The 24,077-nt window shown below is 40.7% G+C and overlaps 1 protein-coding gene and 1 long non-coding RNA gene across 3 annotated transcripts in view; one reads left to right on the top strand and one right to left on the bottom strand.

The window, feature by feature from the left end:
* Positions 1 to 11,823: 11,823 nt before the first annotated feature.
* LOC108962971 (uncharacterized) lies at positions 11,824 to 12,763 on the bottom strand. The gene is made up of 2 exons (XR_001991709.3): positions 12,633 to 12,763; positions 11,824 to 12,254 (listed from the first exon to the last, which is right to left on the bottom strand). It is a non-coding gene; the product is annotated as an uncharacterized LOC108962971 (long non-coding RNA).
* The window catches only part of COMMD10 (COMM domain containing 10), a 106,884-nt gene continuing 95,471 nt past the window's right edge, over positions 12,665 to 24,077 (top strand). The window contains exons 1-4 of one of the 2 annotated variants that reach the window (XR_007780445.1): positions 12,665 to 12,909; positions 13,064 to 13,154; positions 15,905 to 16,015; positions 17,759 to 17,914. Coding sequence is in view for 1 of the 2 variants with exons in the window: in XM_030237147.2 (XP_030093007.2) it covers positions 12,758 to 12,909; positions 13,064 to 13,154; positions 15,905 to 16,015; positions 17,759 to 17,914 (510 nt within the window). In the remaining variant the exon portion in view is untranslated. The remainder of the gene's footprint in view (positions 12,910 to 13,063; positions 13,155 to 15,904; positions 16,016 to 17,758; positions 17,915 to 24,077) is intronic. The other variant, XM_030237147.2, reaches the window with a different exon arrangement.

Below are 24,077 nucleotides of genomic sequence, written 5' to 3'. Positions count from 1 at the left end.
AATGGGCAATGGACACGTTCACAAACAACAAATAATGGACATATTCAGAAATGGGGACGGTATATCCTTGAAAAAGATACAAGAAGAGTCATTAGAACTCAGCAGGTTTGTCAGCGAGCTTGGGAAAGTAAGGAAAAAGAGAAGTCACGGATGGGCCAGACGACAACAGCAAAACGCGTGAAAAGTTAGATGATCCAATCAGCATTCTATTTTAGACATGTGAACAGCTAGGATGAACCAATCACGTATTAGCTAGACACGTACATGGACAGTAGAGATTTATTATAAATACAGTCTTTTTAGGGCTAATAAATTTGGCTTCACTGGATAATATTGGTTGTGGTGTGATGTCCCTGAACCTCCGCAGCCTGCAATTTTCCCCCCGCATTTCTGGTGGAGATCGCGGGCATCCCTGAGAGGGACTGGAGGATGGCAATTTGGCTGCTGTGCAGAGGATCAGAGCCAGCCTTCGAGGAGCGGAGAAGCCGGTCGAAAGTATCCTCACTGCCCCAGTGAGAGCAAAAGGTTACTGGAGCTCCAGTTGTAGATGTCTTCAACCTCACCCTGATCAAGGTGAGCGGCCGGGGGGGAGATGGGGTCTGAACATGAAAGGGAAGGTGCTCAGAAACTCCGCCAACATATCCTCTCTAAGAGAGAACAAAAGTATGATGCTTCCAATTTGAAGGGACTATTACACTGGGCTCGGGACCATAATCTCATAGCAGGAGCACAGGGTGCTTATGAGATTTCGACATGGGAAGCTGTGGGGCGAAGGTTGTGGGACTGCATTGCATCCGGGGGGAATGAGGCAAAAGAGGCATCTAAGTATGCTACTTTGTGGAAGACCATCATGGAAGTCTTACAGGGCTTAAAGGCAGAGAGGAAAGCTGCTGCTGCAGCTTGTGCAGCCCTTGCCTCTGAGTCAGAAAAGCCTCAGGTGTTCCTGGCAACTTCAGTTCAGCCACTGTTTTCTACAACCTTAGATATTCCCTTGCACAGCCCACAACCCCTCAGCTTGGCATCGAGCATTACACCAACTGCTCCTCCAGCTCCTAGTGAGAAATTACAAGCTGCTGCCTCTTCAGAGGTATTGGTCTGCAGACCAAAGGACACTTGCACTCACAGTGAAAAAAGTTCTTTGGGCTTGTTAATCTGTAGAACAAAGGACAGTTCTACTCAGAGTGAAAAAACTGTTGATAACTGTAACTTAGAGATTAAACATGCTCTAAAGGATAAGGAAGGAGATGTTGTTATGAATAATGCTTCTATTGAAGATGATTTAAGGTCTTTAGTGGACAATTTGCAAAAATTGGTACTTCAACAAAAGGATTCAGTTGTCCCCAAAAGAGACTATTCTTTTGAGAAAAGGGACTTGCCAATGATAGTAGGTTCAGACAGACAATCAGGAAAGTGGTTACCACCCTCTCATTTTGTCTCTGAGCCAGCATCCCAGCTGGTTAAACGAAATCCTCCCTCTCGTGCTGTAAAGAATGTGGAATTAGAACAGGAATGTGACCCTGAAATAGAAGCAGGGCAGAAACACAAGTGGCAGGGGGTTATTACAGAAGCGATTGTAGAAGGGACTTTTCTCACAAATGATATACAGGCTTTTCCTGTAGTTGCTAATGCTGCAGGTAGAGTTTGGGAACCTTTTGATTGGGAGATTTTAAAGAGGTTAAGAGCTGCAATTTCACAATTTGGTTTAAAGTCCCAACTTGCACAATCACTTCTGCAGTATGTTTTTACCTCTAACACATTTATTCCAGCTGATGTGTGTACCCTAATAAGGCTTGTATTGCCACCCCACCAGCAGGGGATGTTCCATAAAAGCTGGGAGGAAAAGTGTGCCCAGGAAGCAGCAAAACCTCGGGCGCAGGATGATCCTCTGTATGGTTTAACAGCACAACAGTTACTTGGCAAAGGGCCCTGGGCTACTGCCACTGCCCAGGCTAGGAGCATTAATGAAGTTTTACAGATGAGCCAACAACTAGCATATAATGCCATTCTTGCACTTCCAGATAGGTTTCACACTAAGTCTTTTACACAAATTCACCAAAGAGAGAATGAGGACTTTGATAAGTTTGTAGACAGATTGCAGGAGGCTATTTATGATCATCCTGATTTGGACTCAGACACAAAGGTGAAATTGTTTAACATGCTGGCTTTTGACAATGCTAATGATAAAACTCAGCAGATTTTGGGTACGTTAAAGAAGGGAGCTGATGTTACAGAAATACTGGAACTGATGGCTAGGACTACAGAAAGGCAAAAAGCAGCTTTTGTAGCTGCTGCAGTACAGGATGCAGTAAAACTACTGATTTCTAAACTGGAAAAGAAAGCAGAGGGAAAGAACATTAAGTGCTTTGGGTGTGGTAAAATCGGACATGTTCGGAGTCAGTGTTGCTTTGCAGCTACGGAAAAATTTTGTTCTATCAGCAAAAAAGATAACCACAATACTAAAGAATGTCGGTTCTAGGGAAATGACCTTGGGAATGTGTTCTCTCCCCACATGCAAAAAACAAATAAGGAGAGATGCCTGGATAGCTCAGCCTCCACTGTGGAGGAGAGGGACTTTACTGACTCAAATCATCAACAGGTGACAGTGCCGGAGTGGACTTGGACACCGCAGTAGATGTCACCATCATGGACTCTGCTGTTCACCTGATAGATACCAATGTAAAAGGACCCTTGGGGGGTGGGCCTAGTGCTTTTCTGTTAGGGAGATAATCTGCCAGTAAAAAGGGATTGGATATAATCCCTGGGGTTATTGATACGGACTATCAAGGGGTTGTTAAAATTATAGTTAGAACATTTTTCCCTCCTGTGTCTATTCCCAAAGGTTCACGAATTGCTCAGCTTGTTCCTTTTAAGTCTTGTGTCCCCTGTACAGGCAGCAAGGAGGGGGGAACAGGAAGCTTTGGTTCCACAGGTAAACCAGAAGTATATTGCGCCATGGACATCACAAGAGGTAAACAGACAAACAGGTAACCCTGACACATCCTAATGGTGATTTTATACTAAAAATCTCACAATTGACACTGGAGCAGATGTAACCATCATTTCAAACACAATATGGCCTAAAGATTGGGCATTACTTAACCCTGCTTTAGGCATTGCTGGTATTGGAGGGACTCAGGCAACTCAAATGAGCAAAGATGTAACTACCTTTACCTTCCCAGATGGAGCAAATGCATCTACAAGGCCTTATGTCATGCAAACTCCTGGTACTTTGCTAGGTTTGGTTGGCAGGGATCTGTTAAGCCAACTAAAAGCCACCATTGTCACACAGTCTTTTTAGCAGCGGCCACCGGGGGGAAGCCAATCCTCAAAATCAGCTGGACCACTGATACACCTGTGTGGATTGATCAGTGGCCACTGTCAAAGGAAAAGCTGCCCATAGTTCAACAATTAGTGCAAGAGCAGCTTGAGGAAGGGCACATACAACCATCCACTAGCCCGTGGAACACTCCAATTTTTGCCATCCCGAAAAAGAGTGGAAAATGGAGGTTGCTACATGACTTACATGCTGTTAATGCAGTAATGCTAAGTATGGGTACCTTGCAACCTGGTCTTCCATCCCCTACTATGATACCTGCGTCATGGAATCTATTGATCATTGACCTCAAAGATTGTTTTTTAACCACTCCCTTATATCCAGATGGCACAAATAATTTTGCATTTTCTGTTCCATCTATCAATAAGGCAGAACCCTACAAAAGGTATGAATAGACTTGTTTGCTCCAAGGAATGAGAAACTCCCCCATGATGTGCCAAATTTATGTCGCTTGGGCATTAGAACCTGTTCGGCAACAATTTCCTGAGTATATCATCTATCACTACATGGATGATATATTAGTGGCTGGAAAATCATTAGACTCTGTAACTGTTCTAAAAACCATGACAGTTTTGCTAGAGGAGAGGGGGTTAAAAATTGCTCCTGATAAGGTGCAGCATTCTGCTCATTGGAAATATCTCCGGTGGCAGATTGATCAGTCTGTAGTGAAACCACAGAAACTCACCGTTACCACTGAAATTAAAACTGTGCAAGATGTTCAGAAGTTAGTTATTCAGAGATGTTCAATGGAATAGAACTATTTGTGGGATAACTAATGCAGAACTTGAGCCATTAATACAGTTACTAGGTACTTCATCTCGGGCAGATGAATGCCGGACTCTGGAAAAGAGACAACAGCAGGCCTTGGATCACATTGCCACAAAGGTTGCTACATCACATGCACAGCGCCTGATCAAGGACGTTCCAGTTCAATTGATGATCATCAATTGCGCAAGGAGGATGACTACTTTGCCAAGCATTCTTTCGCCTTAATTTGTCAATGGGTTAAAACTTGGGCTAATCCTTTCGTTATTTTGGAATGGGTGTTTTTACCTGTAAAACAGTCTAGAACTAATACCACTCGATTGGAAATTTTTACTCATTTGATTATGAAGGGTAGAGGGAGAATATTGGAAATCTGGGGATATGAACCATATGCAATTGTAGTACCCCTGGCTAACTGGTATCTTGAATGGGGAATTAGACATTCTGTTTCTTTTCAGATAGCTTTGGCTGGTTATGGTGGTAAAGTTCAAAACACTTACCCACGACACCGGGTGTTATCTTTATTGGAGCATCAGCGTCTGGAGGACAGACCCTGGAGATTGGACTGGGTCTACTGTGTCTGGGTAGACAGTATTTACAAATGCAGGTAAAAGGTCAAAAAGGACTGTCTGCACTTGGCAGCAAGACAAAGTGTGGAAAAAGCATGTCATTTTTGGAGAGTCAAAAGATACATTGCAGACATTAGAATTGAAAGCTGTGATTTGGGTTTTTGAAAATTGGTATAATGAGGCTATTAACATTGTTTCTGATTCACTTTAAGTAGTTGGCTGTGTCCAACACCTTGAAAGAGCAGTACTCAAGGAGGTGAGTAATAAGCATTTGTATTCCCTTTTAAGCTGATTGGTTAAAAACCTAAATCAACGACAGCAGGAATACTTTATTACTAATATTCAAAGTCATCAAGCTCTCCCTGGTCTGTCTGAAGGTAACGCTCGAGCTGATCGGTGGGTAGCCACTGTCTGGCCAATGCCAAACCCTGATAAATTTTTAGCAGGCTAAAACTTCCCATGCCTTTCTTCATCAATCTGCTAAAATGTTAAACAATTTGGTGTTCCCTTTACTGATGCTTCTGGTATTGTGCGATCCTGTCCTGATTGTCAACACGATAGCATTGGTTTAGGCACTGGTGTTAACCCTAGAGTACTCAACCTTTGTAATTGTGGCAAATGGATGTAACTCATGTAGCAGAATTTGGTCTGAAAAAGTTTGTACATGTTTGCATTGATACCTATTCTTGTGTTATATGGGCTACTCCTTTAACAGGCGAGGCAGCACGTCATGTTGAAAAACATTTTTACAATTGTTTTGCCTTATTAGGTGTCCCCTTAGCAATTAAGACTGACAATGGTCCTGCTTATTGTTCCTTAAGATTCAAGCATTTCTATAATTTATAGGGTATTCAACATGACACTGGTATTCCTCACAATCCTACTGGTCAGGCAATTATTGAGTGTGCTCATCAGACATTCGAGGGCATGCTGCAGAAACAAAAAGGGGGAACAGAGTTATCTCCTGAGGAAAAAACAGCTAAAGCCATCTTTGTGCTTAATTACCTTAGAACAACAGGAGATAGGGAAGATCCACCTATTCTTGTGCATCATGCCCTCTCACATAATCCAAGAGAGGATTGTGCTTAATTACCTTAGAACAACAGGAGATAGGGAAGATCCCCCTATTCTTGTGCATCATGCCCTCTCACGTAATCCAAGAGAGGAATGGCCTGACAGTGTTCAGGTCATGTTCAAAAGCCCAGAAACAGGGTGTGGGAAGGACCAGCTACAGTAAAACTAATAGGCAGAGGTAATGTGTGCTTACTTACAGATAAAGGCATTTGTTGGATCCCAGCCGAGTGGTGAAGCCCCATCTGAGACCATCGTCATCAACCCATGCTGTGTCCAGAGGCGGAGAGTTGGAAAAAGCACCGATTCCAGATAGCCCTGAATCCATTTCTCCAACACCTGACTGCTGAACAACGATTGGAATATCTGCCAAGTTTGCTGTAGTATGCTGAGGAAGTACCAGCAACTCTACATAGGCTTAACATACACGGGTTAGATGTAGACAGACTCCATTTACCTTCACTTCCATCACAAGTTGAAAATCAGATTGAAAAGGCTTGTTATCTGCATGGTTGTGCATGCAAGCTGTGGCTTAAGGTTCATTGTATAAAGTGTAACTTAAAAACTTGGTGACAAGTTCATCAAGAACATAATTTAGCCTTGGTTTGAGAGAAAAAGCAAAAATTTAGGCCTACTAACCTAATATGCAATAGGTGCTCTAACCGCCTTAACACTATTACCCCAAGAATAGCATTAGCTAAATTTTTAGAGAGTAACTCGGGGGGATATCAGTTTTCTCCAGGATGTATCTTTGATAGAAACACATGAGCAGAGATTGTTACTGTGGGTGCAGTTTAAACTTTCTTTCATTGCTCTAGTAAACCAAATTGTACTAGGGAGCAAGATAATAGCTACTAAATGTGGAGTGGGAATAGCAATACCGCAAATACATCACGTCAGTGATAGGAAGTGGGAACAGCAAAGCACAGGCGTGATCGATCATAGACAACATTGATCATAGACAACGGCAACAATGGCAATGGTCTGGCAGATATTAACAATGTTGCTTAGTGCAGTAATTAAGGAGATGCTGGGAATATACAATATAGAGCAGCAAGCTAACATGTGGGTTACATGGGCTTACAGGACAGCGCAAGAATCCTTTTGCTTATCACTAGCTACACCTTTGGATCCATTTCGTACCTGTTTAATTGGAGTTCCCTTAGATGCAATGGAAGAATTCAGAAAATGGACCAGAGCTCAAATTTATGGTAATTTAAGTAAGGCTTGGTCAAATTGGTGTACTAATCAAAATGGAATGATCACAGAAAATTGGTGTGAAAAACAAAAAATACCTAGAAATCCTTTAGGAGCTCAGGCATTTACAATTATTCAAAATTTAAACACTACCAGTCAGGAACCAAAGGAATTGGATATTCTGGGATCAGTGCCAGGAAATTATTGTTTGTTCTTTGAGTACTACAAGGGCAAAGAGCTGATAAGGGAGAGGTCAGGAAAGCCTGGGGACAATAGCACTTGGATATCTCCTGCTCCTTTGTGGTATTACAATACCACGGCATACTGTGCCAAGTGGACATGGTCTGTGCCCCTAAAACAAAAGTCAGCAAGCATGTTGCCTCCTGGAGTTTTTCTCATTTGTGGAGATAGAGCTTGGCCTGCAAGTCCTCAGAAAGCATTAGGAGGACCTCGCTATTTTGGGAAACTGACACTGTTTGCCCCTAGCATTCAACAGATGCTTAACATCAGGCACAAGTTCCAACATCCAAAACGTAGTGTGCATTCATTAGGCTCAGGCTGTAAGGATAATGTAGAATTGTGGAATAGGCCTTCAGTTATAGTGGCATCACTTTTTGCACCAGGCATATCTTCTTCACAGGCCCTTACACAATTAAAGCTATTGGCTTGTTGGACAGGAAAGCAAATTAACATTACATCTACAATACTGAATGAGCTTACCACTGATGTAGGTTGCATACGCCACGCTGTGCTACAAGATGGGGCTGCTATAGATTTTTTGTTGCTAGCACAAGGACATGGGTGTGAGGATTTTGACGAGATGTGTTGCATGAATCTCTCTGACCACTCTGAATCTTTTCACAAGAAACTGTCACTGCTTAAGGAGAATGTGCAAAAGCTCACAGTTGTTGAGAATTCCTTTGATGTGTGGCTAAAATCCTGGGGAATAACAGGCTGGCTCAAGGACTTAGTTCACTTTGGCATTGTGATACTTTGTATTCTTTTTTCACTTCTGCTTATAGTGTCATGCATACTACGCTGTGCGCAAAAACTAATTGACCGTTCTTTTAAATCAGTCTGGCTTGTGCTAAAGCAAAACTGGGGAAATGTTGAGGATTTTTTGCAGATTGAGGAGTTTTTGCAGGACAATGGCCATATTCAGCTGATGAACAATCCAGCCTGCTTGGGATAATGGACAATGGACATGTTCACAAACAATAATGGACATATTCAGAAAATGGGGTCGTATACCCTTGAAAAAGATACAGGAAGAAGAGTCAACTGGACTCAGCAAGTTTGTCAGTGAGCTTGGGAAAGTAAGGAAAAAGAGAAGTCATGGGTGGGCCAGACGACCACAGCAAAACGCACGAAAAATTAGGTGATCAAATCAGCATCCTATCTTAGACACATGAACAGCTAGGATGAACCAATCATGTATTAGCTAGACATGCATGGACAGTAGAGATTTATTATAAATATACTCTTTTTAGGGCTAATAAAATTGGCTTCATTGGATCATATTGGTTGTGGTGTGATGTCCCTGAACCTCTGCACCCCGCAAGTGGATGATGTCTACCTCAGCTTCAGCAAGGCTTTTGGCATTGTGTCCCATAGCATCCTTGAAGTTAAGCTCAGGAAATGTGGGTTAAAGGACTAGTCAGTGAGATGGATCAAGAACTAGCTGGAATGGCAGAGCTCAGAGGCTCATGACCAGCAGAACAGGTCTGCAGTCAGTGGCACTCCCCAGGGATTGATACTGGGTACAGTCTTACTCAGCCTGTTTGTCCATGACGTGGATGGAGGGACCAAATGCACCCACAGCAAGACTGGTGATGACACAAAACTGGGGGGAATGGCTGGTCCACCTGAAGGCTGTGCTGACCTTCAGTACAATCTTGATAGGCTGGAGAGCTGGGCAAAGAGAAACCTAACAAGGTTCAAGGAGGGCAAGTGTAGAGTGCTGCTCCTGGGGAAGAATAACCCCAAGCACCAGCACAGGCTGGGGGCTGACCTGCTAGAGAGCACCCACTCTTTTTGTCTGTGTGCATACAAGTGTGCATGTGCTACACCAAATGTGGGAGAAATGCTGCTCTCCTAGATTTTTAAGTGCTTAGATTGTTTTGTTGCTTTCTCTTGAGCTACTAGTGGCTACTGGGGATGTTTCTCCTCAGAGACACCTTCGGCTCGCAAGCAGTTAGTATTAAGCACTCGAGATAGGCCCATGCAAAGCAGAACTCAGTTTACCTCTAGTAGAAAAGTCCAGGCAATAGTGAAGAGGAAGAGAGTGTGTTCTGCCGGAAAGTTAAATCCAGAGTGTATTCCAAGGTATTACAGTTCAGAATCTCAGTACTGCTCCGAACAGACCTCGACCGCATGGCCGCAACGCCTTTTAAGCTCACAGGAAGGTGGGGGGGGAGGACAGGTGAGCCACCAACCAGGTGGGAGGGGGAGGGTCTCAGGGAACAATGACATCTGGACAGGCCAATGACCGCAGGCCTGAAGGGCATCTTTTGAACTTCTGCCAATCTCATGATGCCCTTCCTGAAATGTAGATTTTGATACAGCAATCCGGAACTGGGCAGGGGACAGGCAAGGAGGAAGTAGTCACAGCTGAGGGGAAGAACCTAGCTTTACACCACAACATCTTTAACTTATATTATAAGTTAAATTAAATGCTGTTGAATTGAATTACAGTTTTAAATGCTATTAAATTGAGTGCTGTTGGGCCTTTGGGCTGTATTCCTCTTTATCCTTCCCCTTTCTATCCTCGGTGTGCCTTGACCATCTGGTAAGTAGTACAGAGGGCCTGTGGAACTTATTATATTAAACCTGTTTTTACTGATATTTTGCCAGTAATTCTTTAAACAATCTTTAAACACTAATTCATGACACGGGTGCAAATGCAAACCAATAACAGATGAGTGGATGTTTGAGAAATCACAACTTTTTAGAATTCTTATTTAGTAACAGAAAAGGTATTAGGATAAAAAGTTGTATAATGGTGCACTTGACAGCACCTTGTCAAGTTAGCTTCATTATTTATTGTTTTTAATCTCTCTTTCCTGTGTTTCTTCAGTGAGGGTCTGACCACAGAATTGTACAGGGTAGAAGAAGCCTCCAGGTCTCACAAGTCAAACCTCCTGTGTGAAGCAAGTCCAGCTAGAGCAGGTTGCCCAGGTGATTCTTAATGTTCATTCTCCTGATTATTCATTTTAAATATTCTTTTGATGCAGCAAAGTGTGAAAGAAAGCACTTTAAAATAGATCCAAGTTGTAAAACCAGAGAACTGGCGGCAAACCTGAGCAGCACATCCAACTGGAACTTTGTGAAATAAGTAAGCAATTGTTTAGACTTCCAGCTGCCCTTGCTCATTTTGCCTGAACAAACTTTATAAAGTTCTGCTCTTGGGGGAGGTTTCCTAGAACAAAAAGATATGTTGTGTTTTTTTTCAGTGTGGGGCAAAGCACTCATTTTTCTAGCCAAGCAAATTTCTTGCAAGAATATTGCTTTTTTTGGTGTTTTATAAGAGCACAGAAATCCAGATTAAATAGTTGAATATAATTGTATTTCATCCCAGAACAGTAGCTTGAAAATGTAATGGCCATTCCTAACAGTGACTGTGGGTCCGGCTTCTGGTAAAAGTTTGTCCCAGTTTAAGACAATTTAAAAAGTGGACAATCTGAAATTAATTATCTCCCCTTTAGCTTTAACCAGTCCGTTTCCACCATAAGGAGAAATTAATATGAGTAGATGTAAGTGAAAAAATAATCGTTTACTGACATGTGAAACAGCAACAGGCAAAAAATAGCAGTGAGTCACCCTTAGATACAAAATTGCTAAATCTCACTGCCCCCCCCCCCCCCCCCCCAGAAAAAAAAGAAACTTAAAGTGGTGGAGTGACCGCCCCTCCAGGATGGTGGCCCCCACAGCTGGCAACGTGGTTTGAAAGACAAAGGGAAGCTAGTGGCAAACGTGTCCTCGGAAGGTAGGAGCTTACAAAGCCAGTCTGGTGGCAGACAGAAATCACGGGCACTGCTGGGTGTGACTCTGGCCCCGCAGAGTCAGGCTCTGGTTCGTTGGGTGTTGGTGCTGCTGTCTCTGTCTCCTGTCATCCACTGGACTCTGCTGGCACTGGTGCTACCATTCCTGAGCCATTGGTGTTGGGAGGGAGCAGCAGGGAAGAAACAGTGTCTCTGCACTGATGTGTGGCCACCGGACCCTGACTGGCTCAAGCTTTACACAGTCGACAGGTGTTGCAAAATTCGCTCTGAAACGGGTTCTGATTGTAAAATGCAGCTTTTTGGGTTGCTGCTGTTGTGAGCCCAGAAAAACCTACCTGAAACAACATCTGCCTTGAGCAAATGCCACGAGGGAAAAGAGCACTTGGCATGGGGGCTCCAGCATTTTAAAGGGCACACCCCCACCTGCCACACAGTTCTGTTTCTGGCTGTGGCACTGGGCTGATTTGGGCATAGATAGATATGGAATCCAATAACATTTTGGGTTACACAGGACAGAGTATAGCACAAATGTGTTTTAAGTCTCAGGCAGGAATTCTCTGCTTTCAGACTGCTGTTGGAATATGGCCATGTCTCTCATGTTTGGTTTTTTTTTTTCTGCTAAAGTTTCTTCTTAAGGCCAAGTCTATTTAATCAGACGTTATCTTTTCAGATGTTCTGGCTGCAACAATGACCATATTGAAGTTGACCCTACTGACTAAATTCCCCTCAGTAAACAGAGGCAAGATTTCAGCATATATGTTTATAAAACATTTCTTCACAGTACTCTCAAAAACTTCCAACCTTTTCCCACCTGTCTCTTGAGGTTACTATAATTTATTACCATTTATTACCTTTGTGACACACATTATGCAGCTACATTCTGAAGAAGCCTTCAAAAGACTTTTAATAGTTTTAGTTGGCTTCTTAGGAAAACAAGGCTTATGTATGCTGCCTGTTCCTCTGTTTGCTCATCCTATTGTCTTTGATCCTGTTTTTCAACTTCAGCCAAACCTGATGGGAAATAGAGGTCTCACAGACATTGCATCCATTCAAGTGGAGCAGAAACGCTCAATTCAATGCTTGAAAGTTAAGGGTTCTGTTCATGTAGCTTGAGAACCTTGTACTTGGCCTGAAACAAGGAACGGTGTGCTCTGTGTCTTATGCAGGGGAGTTCAATGGCGTGGGACGGTGTGGGACTTTGGGAGCATTACCTGGGCACAGGTTGTCTGGGGAAGGCTGAAACTGTAGATCCCAATGGCCTCCAGAAGAATTCGCTGCTGCTGTGAGGGTGGCAGCTTGCTTTGACAAGTTCATGGCCTACAAACAAGGACGGTGAAGACAGGTATTTTAGGGCTGACGGTTCCACATGAGAACAAATGTCCTTGTGGAGCCTGAGGGACTGAACAGTACCACACAGTGAGGGCTGAGGGATGAGACTCAAGGATGAGCACTGGTCCCCGCTGCCTGCTGGTGGGCGCCAGGGCTGCTCGGACCCGAGCCCGCCGGAGGCTCAGCCGCATCCCTGCGGAGCGCCGCGGGGAGCGCCCTCAGCGGGGCAGGGGGGGTTGGCACCTTCTCCCAGGATACCGGCGACGGGGCGAGAAGACAGCCTCAGGCTGCGCCCGGCGAGGTTAAGGCTGGACCTAAGGAGGAATTTCTTCTTAGAAAGTGTGATTAAACATTACAATGGATTACCCGGGCGGGTGGTAGAGTCACCGTCCCTGGGGGTGTTTAAGGAAAAAATTGGACGTGGCACTCCAGTGCTGTAGTCTAGCTGACATGGTCGTGGCCGATGATGGGCTGAAACAGGACGATCCCAGATGTCTTTCTCCGCCAAGTTCACTCCGTGTTCCTCTGGGTTCGTGCCGCCTTCGCTGAGAGCGGCGCGGCGGCGCTTGGCCCTGCCAGGCCGCCGTCGGGGGCGGGCCCGCGTCGCAGCCATGGCGGCGCCCATCGTTCCGGAGAGCGACAGGTACCGGCGCTCCGGCGGCGCCGCTCCCGCCGGGCCGCGCTGCCCCGCCGGGGAGGGGCGGGGCGGGGCGGGGCGGAGCGGAGTAGGTACCACCACGGTGCCGGGGCGCAGCGGGGCCAGGGCCCCTCTGACACCCCTCCCTCCTTCCTCCCAGCATCCGCAGGGCCGTGTCGCTGCTCAACGCCGTGGACCCGGGCCGGTTTCCGCGGCTCCTCTCCCGCCTTCTCCAAAAGCTGCACCTGAAGGTTAGCGCGGGGAGCCGGCTGGGGGACTGGGACGCTGGGCGGGGCGGGAGCGGGGGCTCGGCGGTGCTGGGAGGACGCGGGGCCGGGCCCGGCCGGAGCTTGGGCAGCGCGGCTGCGGAGCCTGAACACAACCCCTGCCCAGCTCCGCTCCTTCTCAAGGAGTTTAGATCTTAATTCATCACTTCATCTTCAGAACTGTATCGGGGAGTAAAGTAAAAGCCGGTAACGAATGGCGTGAGAAGGTGTATGGCATAAGAACTAGTGATGCTTGTTGTAGCCCGCCCGCCTCCAGGTGCTGGTGCCTCCGAGAGCGCTGTCAGAGGACCCGCGAGTTGCTTGGCCATTTGCACAAACTCCTCCTCTGCCCTCAAGAATGTTATCAAAAATTGGATTGGATACCCAGTTTTCAGAAAGCCGGTGATTACACACTCGAGCGTGACATTGATTACTTTATTAGGATTTTGCAGGCCCGATTTTCAGTGGCATTCCCAGAGGCAAGCACCCCAAGCATCAAAACTTTTTACTATTTATACATCTTAGCAAAAAAAGGCTTTAGTGTTCATTGGCAACAAACTACATAGTTCTTGTTAGTTATTATTCTGTCTTCTACTGGTTAATGATTCTCTCATTTCCCATGCTAATTAGTCTACCTACTAATTTTTTTTTTCTCTTGAGTCAGTGAGCTTCTTGGTTTGTGGTTCGTGAGCGGTGGTTGCAGATTCCTCTGCAGGAATTAACCTTTTACCCAGTAAGAGCTAATTTCAGCACAGTTGCTGAATTGACTTTATCAGTTTCTCCCTTTTCTTGGGAGCTCTGCCAAGTGTCCTTGAGGCCCATAAATTCTGCGTTCTTTGTGGTCACTATTGGTGGTACATCCTTCTTCCCATGGTTTGTTGCCCTTCCCTTAGGTCTGAGATCACTGATGCATGTCAGGCCTTAAACCTTAACAAGGCAATTCTTCCAACAAGTATTTTGTCTTTCTAAATCCTGCACATCACTCAGAGCTTGTTAGCTGCTCTGTGTCTCATGGGTTAATTCACCTTTCTTCTTGATTAGGCTTGAAAGTATTCAAAGATTACCCACCAAAGAACATCCTTTCTTAAAAAATGTTATGCGTTCTGTGTTTTACAACACAAAGGAAACACTGAATGGGTTTTTTGTGTATTTTTCTGCATTTGTGGATGTCCATCAACTAAAAACACCTGTAGAATTGAGGATAAAAATTAAATCCAGAGCTTTTAGTGAATATTTCTGTCGTCTTTGCAGAAGATGATTATTGATTGCAGAATGAAATAAAATGAATAAAAAAAGAGAAAGTAAATCACTATTTAGTTTCATTTCACAGTGCTCAAATGTCAAATGCAGGCTAACTCTAAACTTTGTACTAAATATTGCTAGGGAAACTGTAATGAAAAATGAATCTTACATCAGAAATTATTTTGTTAGTTTCATTTTCTTATGGTGTCAGATTTTGTTTACTCCATTGTTTTGTGTTTAGAAAAAGTATAAAAAGAAACACAGAATTTGTTTTCTATACACACATGCATATAGGCTAAATGGTAAAATATTACAGGAGCATCATGGAAAAAATGCAAATATTTTAAATATTATACATGTGAGACTGTAAGGATTCATTTGATTTAGCTGCTGATTTGTTTTTTTGTTTTTTTTTTTTTCCTATTAACATCACTAGCTTGGATGCCATTGTTATTGCAGAGAGTTTTCTGTTTTGCATGGATGTTAACTGTTAGGTAACAGGAATGCATCACCAACTTTTTGTTTGGTTTGTTTTTTCTCTGCTCCATAGCATTTTAGTAGTTCTTCACAGTTTTAATTGGCATTTATGTGCGCTGAAGTGGTTATTGTAATTCAGCCCGCTCAATCTCATGAATAGTTTTCCTTTCTAAAGTACTCAAGTAACTAGTTAAATTGCTGGAAGCTTGAAATGAACTTCATTGCCTTAACAAAGCAGACGCTGGGAACTCTGCATTTCCTTTTAACAATTAATGATTCAAATAATGTTTCCATTTTGATCCTCTTGATATAAACGTTGTGATCATTGAAAGTTTTGTGCAATTGACTCATTTTTTTATTTGGACAGCTAAATTGTTTTGCTTGTCTAGCTTTGCAGTTTTGGATTACTAAGTGGTCTAAATGTGGTGTTAGTAATTGTGTTTTAAAAGAATGCAATATCTGAATTTTAAATTACTGTTTAAGTTGCTGAAGTAAATACAACTGCTCTGTTTTAAAAGTACAGCAGATTCTCAGTTGTCTTCAGTAACACAGTAGGCTACATATTCAAATTTGACTTTCAAAATAAATATGCATTAGGGCTTTATTTCCTTCACAACAGCATCGGTGATTTTTAGAAGGGTGTCCAGAATGAAAGATGTGTGCATAACTAACTTAACTATATGCTTTCTGGGGTGTGATTTAAGTAATGCAGTTGTATTTGCCTTAACTTTATCTGTTGGAGATGATCTGATAATTGAAAGAATAATATTTCTGTAGTGTCTATGTGGTACAAAGAGAAAGCTTTTTCTTCTGATGTATGTCAGATAATCCAGTGGTACTGTGTTGGCTTTTAATTTTGATTTTCAGTGAGAGGAATTGCATCTGCTTTGTAATTTCTGTTTGGAAACAACTGGATAGCCACTGTGTTTATAAAGATGAGGAGAAAGGTTTTATTTTGATAAATATGTTCTTGATCCATAAATGAGATGTCAGGACTAACCATTTTTGTGCTTCAGGCTGAAAGTACCTTCAGTGAAGAGGAGGAAGAAAAACTTCAAATAGCTTTTTCACTGGAAAAACAGGATCTTCATCTGGTTCTTGAAACTATATCATTCATTTTGGAACAGGTATTTTGTTTTCACTGTTAGGCATTAAAATGTATTTTTTTTCCAGCTATATAGATTTCAAAAATAGGAAAGTGAAATTAAAAAGGAATTAGTGAAAATATGTCTGTACTATATTTTATATGTTTATAAAACATATAAAATATACTACAGACATATGATTTAACTGCTTTTTGTTTCATGCTTTTTTGATTTGGATGGGACTAGGTGCCTTTGTGCAGTGGTTTTTCAGCTAATGTAAATATCAATAATATAAGTGAGGTCTGCAATACTCCAAAGGAACTCTTGATAGTTATGAGATATACTATCCTCTCTTATTCATCATATCAATTTTTTAAGTTCTTGTAGGAAAATCCTAGATAACATTACTGACCACACCTTGACTTATGTTAGGAGTCAGAAAATTTTTATGCACTGAAGCAATCTGTACTGAGGTGAACAGGCACAACTAATGTAGATCAAGAATTTGGAGGAGTGGATGACTGCATGGTGTGGTCACCTTGTAAACAGAGGAGGTTTTCTGATTCTCTGGTCTAACTCTGTTAAAGCTGGGAAGCTGTTGTATTACCTAGTAAATATGGGATCTGTTTTAAATTGTTAAGCCTATGCTGTTATCCGTGCATTTCATGTAAATATGGTAAGTGGAGTCTTGTACAGAGGGCATGCATAATGATGGTCTTTTGGTGGATTTAAATCTGGTCCTTTCTTACATGTGTCAATTTATGATCAGTTCACTTAATTAACACATTCCACTGCATTAGAAATAAAACAAACAGTCCTCCTCATGGCTCCCATCCACCAAAAAATCAAAATAAAACCTGAGGTCACTTCCAGACTGGAATTTTTAATTTTCATCTCAGAAGAACAGCAAAATTACCTGTTTACTGTCCTGATTTCCTTAGACTGCTTAATTTATATTATAATTATTGAAAATGAGCAGAAAAAGCAGTTAATTTTCTTCATGATTCTTTTGCATTTAAAGAAAAAAAAAGGAGGGAAGAATATTGCCAAAAAAAAGAGTCCAAGATGGACTACATGTTGTATGAGAATTCTTTGTGTTCCTGCTGATGTCTGTGCTTCTTTGAGTAACTGCTTGTTCTGTCAGATAATAACTGTTTTAACAGCACTTTGGTCTGTGGAGGCATTATAGATTAAAAGACTGCCATACAGTCTTTGCCGTGTATGTTGCCTCTTTTTTTAACCTGACCTGGTGGTGACACAATCCTGTTTTGAAAGTGAAGAACCATATAGAGTGTTTTCCACAAAAAAATTGACCCTAGTAGGGAGGTAATATCTGACCCATTCAGTTTAGGCAAACTGTTCTTGGTTTTTCAGAATATTACCTTGTAGTTTATTTTGCTTGAATAGTGTGAATTTGGAAAAGTTCTCCTTTCTTGATGGTCACAATTAGATTCAGAGCCTATCTGTTTTTCATTGATAGCTGCTTTGCCATTATGTACAGTGGAAACCTATATATATATACTCAGATCTAACTTGTGTCTACTTTTTTTTTTTTTTTGTAGTGTGTCTATCTTGAGAAGAATAATTTGCTATACTGCATTTTGAGATAGTTACAGTTTTCCATTTACCAAGTAAGAGGGTTAAGATGAAAAGGATGCAGATAGTTCCCCTAGCAGAGTTGCTAGTAGAAATCTGGTGTGAACACAGTGGCCATTTGTGCTAGAGCATATCTGCTATGACCTGTAGAGCAGCACTTGGCAACAGCAGTTATTTTTCCTCTAACAGGCAGTCTACCACAATTTGAAGCCTGCTTCACTGCAACAGCAGCTCCAAAGCATTCACCTGGATCAAGACAAAGCTGAAGCATTTGCTAGTGCATGGGCGGCTGCAGGTCAAGAGACAATTGAAAAGTTCAGGCAGAGGGTTTTGACACCTCAGAAGGTAAAGTGTGTGGTTTTTCTTCTGGGAGAGAATAAAATTGTATTAGTTCAGTTTAAAGCAAAGAGTTTTAAACTAAGGTGCTAAGTTTGTGACAAGCCAGGTCTTTTACAGGTACTAGATAAATTTGATTGAGACAGTTGAATTCTGTTGTCTTAAAGAGATGTTACATGTTAGCTGAGCTGCTGTTACTGCTGGAACCCAGCTAAATATGCACTGTTAGCAACCTGCATACTGTTTGTGAACAGGCTTTACAACATGCCCAGGGGATGGTGTGTTCATGAGCATTTGTGGTGATTGAGCTCATCAGGTTGGTCATTCTCTATGCTTGTATCTGAGTCCTTCCATTTTGAATTTTGTAAGCTGGTTGCATGGTGAATTTTGCAAGACGCTTATTACAATTTTGTGGAGTTTCTCTAGGATGGCCTATAATCTTGCTTCCTATGTGCCTATTGCTACTTAAAACTTGCTACAAGCTTTGAAAGTCTTATTGTATCTATAGAGAGAGACATCTATATCTATGACAAGATATAATAACATAATTTTATTGATTCATAACAACCCCTCAAATGCATAAGGAATTGTATATAGAACACATCAGTGTCAGCCAGGATCAAATTTTTAGAAAGAATTGTGAAACATGACGCAGTTATTCTTATTTTTCTTTTAGCATTGCTTTATATCGTGTTGGGATAAGATTCAGTTTGTTAATTAATTATTTGGTGAGTAGGATAAGCATAGAAAATAAATTGTGTATATTAAGTATACGTGATAAACTTAGGTGTAAAGTTCACATTTTGAGAACTTTGAGAAGATGAGGTATATCTATGGAAAGACTGAAGATACTCTGAATTGCATCACAGTTGATTTTTTTCAAAGTATTTAACTTGATCCTTTGTAAAACTGGGTAATTTTAGATACACAACTTACAGGATTCTGATATGCAAAATTATAAAAACTCATGAATCTAACAGAGTAAATGACTGATAGTATAAGTATACAAAAAAAAAAAAGATATTTTGTGTCTCTGGGTTTTTTTGAAATAATGTTACCAATGCCAAGTGTACAAGTCCCAAAGTTTAAATGGGATGGTAAGTGTAGAGGCAAGTATGACTGTCCATTGAAGGAGGTAAGTAATTTGAATACTTACCTCCTTGAAATTGAAGTGAAATAATGAAAAGTTATAAGGTAAACTTTTCAACATACAGAATTTATGTGCAGAATGGAAGGCAATTCTCAATATAGCCTACAAATCGGACGTCTTTAAAAATTTTCTTCGGGCAGACTATGCATTAATACATGTTTTACTGCTGGCTCCTATAGCTTTGAGAAACTAATAAAAACACTTTTCATCCTCTTTCATTTCCAGCTTGTACCATAGAGTTCCTTCTGTTCCTTCTCATTCATTTGAGAATGACCTTGCTCTGTTACTTGTCCCAAGGTTTGTCAGCCCTGCAAACATACAATGTTTCTGGTATATGTTAGAGTTTTGGAGGTTCTTTCTGGCTTCAACACCATCTGCTAAGGGAATGGTGTTTTCCTACTATATTGCATCCCATATAAGGACATTTTAAACTGTCTCTTTAATTGAACTTGCAGGTAAGCAACTGCAAAAATATTGTAGTGACATTAACTTGTTTTTTAGTGTGAAAGCAGGTTTAAATACAGATGTGTGCCATTACATATGCTTAAACCATCATTTTCTCACTTGCCTTTTTGCCCGGATAACAGGTTGAGTTTCAGCTTAAGTATAATTTGAGTTGGAACTTGAATTTGCTTTCTCAGTTTGTTTTGAAAGTCTCTGAAGTTTTACTCCTGTTGACTTGAAGTTTATGAGAGTTTTCCTTAAAGATTAAGTTCACAAAACTAATTGCTGAATAAAGAATTAATTCTGCTAGCAAGAAGTAAAATATTTCAAAAATTGCATTGTAATGGAAGAACAACTTGGCATGTCCTTATAATCTTCAGAATCTCTTTGTAATGTCTTACAAATGCAGTAGGTGACTGCATTGTTTCCTTCAATATTGTGTGTAATTGCATATCTGCATGTATTTTATATGATACCTTTCTGTTCCTTGAAAAATAGTGGGCAAAATCTTCTCCTATTTGTACATTGCTGTACTAGCCAGTTTTCTGTAATGTACATCATCATCTCTTCAACTGAAGTTAGAAAAACGTTATAATCCTGACAAGTACTTAGAGAAGGGTGATTGCTTTTTGATTACAATAATATACAATCTAAAATTTATAATTTTAGATTACAAGATATACAATTTAGGTATTTATATGATTTAGAGATTATATTAACTTACTTCTTTGTAGAAAGAGATGTGTAGTCAATTATTAATATTCTCTTCAACATGTAAATACAGGTGTAACATATTAAATAATTGATCCTGCAAATATGCCCTCTATATCAGTATTTATATACGTGGCCATATATGAATTCCCAATTTACACAGCTTTCCTTCACATAAGGAATTTAAAAGCTCTTTTGTGGCTTTCTCATATGTGAGGTGCCCTTCTCTATACCTTCCCTGCCCTTCCTGTCCTTTCATCATCTTGGTGGCCTTTGCTGTACTCTTTACAGTACCTATATGACTCTTATACTGTGGAGCCCAGCACTGATTATGCTACTCCAGATGAGGCCTCACCCTTGTTTGAATACAGAGGAAGGATCATTTTCCTCAGTCTGTGGGCAGTACTTCTCCTAGAGTAGCCCAGGATGGCTCACAATTCACTTAGTGTCCACCAGGAGCCTCAGGTTCTTTTTCACAAGGCTTTTTTCCAGCTGGACAGCATCCAGTACTGGTGCTTGTCCTCTCCAGTGCAGTACATTTCACTTCCTCTTGTTGAACTTCATGAGGTTCCTGTCAGACCATATCTCCAGCCTGTCCAAGTCCCTCTGGATTGCAACACAACCCTTTAGTGTACCAACCACTCCTCTCAGCTCTTCTCAGACCTCACCTGGAATATTGCATGAAGGGCTGGCTGAGGGGCCCCCAGCATGAGACAGACTCAGATCTGTTTAAATGGGTCCACAGGACGGCCACTGAAGTGATTCAAGGGCAGGAAGACCTTTGCTGTAAAGGCAGACTGGGACAATAGGAGTTGTCCAGCCTGCAGAAGAGAAGGCTCCAGAGAAACATTATTGTAGCTAATTAGTACTTAAAGGGGGCTTACAATTAAGATGAAGAGAGATGTTTTACTAGGGCATGTAGTGGCAGAACAAGAGGCAATGGTTTTAAATGGAAAGATTATGGATTTAGACTGGATTTAAGAGAGAAATTCTTGATGAGGGTGATGAGACACTGGAGCAGGTTGCCTAGAGAGGTTGTGGATGCCCTGTCATTGAAAGTGTTCAGAAGATTGGATAGGGCATTGATCAACATGATTTAGTGATCAACATATTCCCAGCCCATGGCGGAGAAGTTGGACTAGATGATTTTCAGATGTCTCTTCCAATCCAAACCTTTCTATGAGTTTATGAGTGCTAGTTGTTGGTTGGTTTTTCTTTTCTCTTTCATGTTCTTTTAAAAACACATACCAGCTTTTAGATTATATTAACTTACTTCTTTGTAGAAAGAGATGTGTAGCCAATTATTAATATTCTCTTCAACATGTAAATACAGGTGTAACATATTAAATAATTGATCCTGCAAATATGCCCTCTATATCAGTATTTATATAGTAGATAGGGATATTATTGACTTGAGAAATTTATAAAAACTGTGGAGTTAAAATGAAGCTGTACTGTTTAATACTTTTTCTCACTTCATCTTTTCATTTTTCTTTGCTGAATTATTGGCAGTCTTCAGCTGCACAAAATTATTCATTATGTGTATTCTGCTGTTGTGTTAATTGGTTCTTTAGTCCTTACTCATATGGCAGTGCCTTTATTATATTATTTCTGCTGATGATAATACAATCCTAGTCAATTAAAATGATGGTATTTTTATAATGTTTTTTGTTGGATGCATTCTTAATTTGGCCTTTAAAATGATAGGCTGACGATAATAGTTTGATATCAATCTGATCCAGTTTTTAAGTCTTTTCTTGGTAATATACAAGTTTGGAAATGAGGGCATGCTGATCAGATTAAAATGTATTTTTTTCTCCCTGCAAAGAAGAGCTGGATTTTTGATAGGGTTCACTATGAATTCTCATGGCAGTTTTACACCAGTTTTGTTGCTTTTCTCCACTTTTCCTCCCCCTAATATTATGTTCTCTGTAATGTGTTTTGGTATTTTGCACAAATCTTTGTTTTAAAGGCTGATCAAACTGAGTGCTTCATAGCTTTCTAGTTTTGGAAAATTGTTCAGGTTTTTTTCATTATATATACTTTAAGTATTCGTTAAAGTACATATAGTGAAAAAGATAAAAGTCCTATGTTGCCAAGCAAGAGGAGTTTTTTATAGCTTTCAGACAGCATTGCTTAATATAATGATGCGTGGGAATGCAACTAGTGAAATTATGTACCTAAAATTCTTGACAGAGCTGTCAGTTCTGTATCTTGAGTGCCTATTTGAAGCCATATGGGAAAAACTCTGAAAGTAATTTTCTCAGAAACTGGCCTTCTTGCTAATGGGTGTATATGTAATGTTAATGTGCTAAATTCCCTCTGCTAAATGCTGGCATATCTACAGAAATACTCTGAAACACATGCATCCTGTGGTTATGCCAAAAAAAGAGAAGAGAATTGGTGTGCTCTGTGTGTCTATGTCGTGGCAGAAATTTTTTTTCTGATATCAGAAGAATGCAAAATACAGAGGAATACAGCTCATACTATAAGAAATAGTTTTACAGTTTCTTGTTAGTATCTGATTAACTAATCATTCTTACAGTGACAAGCTGAGGTCACAAAACCAGTGTTGTACCTATGGGCACTGTTGTCACAGTGAATTGTGAACCAGCTTGCATTATGTGATGCCAGTGCACTCATAAAGAGACTGCAAATGATGAAATACAAACTAAAACCACAGTTTTGTACCTAATGAGATTATTTTAATCACCTGCTACAGCACAAGTGAATCTTATTCTTTCACTCACTCAGCGTTGTTAGTAGGAATTTTAATTGTTTACAGTTTTTAGTTACTACTTCTTTAGGATTTTTTAATGAGTTGATTCCTGTCCTTGCCCTCTTCTGTCTTCTGCCAAGAAAGTATAAATTATGAAGGTTGGAAGAAGGTATATTTGGAGAATGTTTAGGAAGATCTGTAATTTTTGTTCTGTTCCTACATGGAAAATATCATTTTAAGAGGTTAAAAAAATGAGTACTGTCCTTGTCTTGTAGAACTTCTTGTGTAATACAAACCATAATTTTTCCTCAATATGTAAAAGAGCTTTTGGAGCAGGAGTCTGGGTGTGATTTCAAGGCTTGAAATGACAGGTAACTTCTGAGGGTTTTTTAATGGTTACTAAAAATGTTTGCCTTATCTCTAATTTAAAACTGTCCAATTTAATCTTTCCTCCATTGGATCTTGTTATATTTTCTGCTAGATAAAAACACCAGTCAGCCATGACTTAATAGAAATGGTTACAGACTGGTGTACGTTTTTGTTGCAACTGTGCCCACAAATTTGCCATTGATGGAGTACAACAGCACAGTTGCCTTTTGCACTAAATGCTATGGTTTCTGAAATTGAAATGCTGTTTTTAATGTTTGTCATAGAGTCTCTTTCTGTTTGCTTTCAAGCTAGCTGTTTATTAGTAAAAATCAGTGAAAAATGAAAACTTGCAGTACCTTCAGTTAGGGGAAAGTCTTTTGAAGTTGTTCCAGCTTAGCACTAGTTTTACTCCACCAATGTAATGTCATGTTATTTCTTTTGTATCCTTCCTTTTGAAGCATATTGGTTCTTTTTTGGACTGTGTCTTTTTTCTGATTTCCAAGGTTAAAGAGGTGAGGGAGTTTGATTTGAATATTGAACAAAGAAGTCTGAAAATACCACTTTTCTTGGTACACATGCTAAGTAAAGTTTGCTGAAGAGAAAAATTATTTTATCCTTGAAGACAAAAAAAGGAAATCAGAAGAAAGAAACCTCCAGCTAGTCTCGGATGAGGAATCTAGTTAAACTTAAATAAGGTGGATTTGAGTGCATAATTTGTGCAAATTTTCCTTTTAGAGTTAAATCCTAGTCTCTTCTATTTTAAATATGCTCTTAATATA

The sequence above is a fragment of the Serinus canaria genome, chromosome Z (assembly GCF_022539315.1).
Source record: "Serinus canaria isolate serCan28SL12 chromosome Z, serCan2020, whole genome shotgun sequence".
NCBI classification, from domain to species: domain Eukaryota; kingdom Metazoa; phylum Chordata; class Aves; order Passeriformes; family Fringillidae; genus Serinus; species Serinus canaria.
The sequence above is the reverse complement of the archived record's forward strand: the minus strand, read 5'-3'. Positions and strand labels throughout refer to the sequence as shown.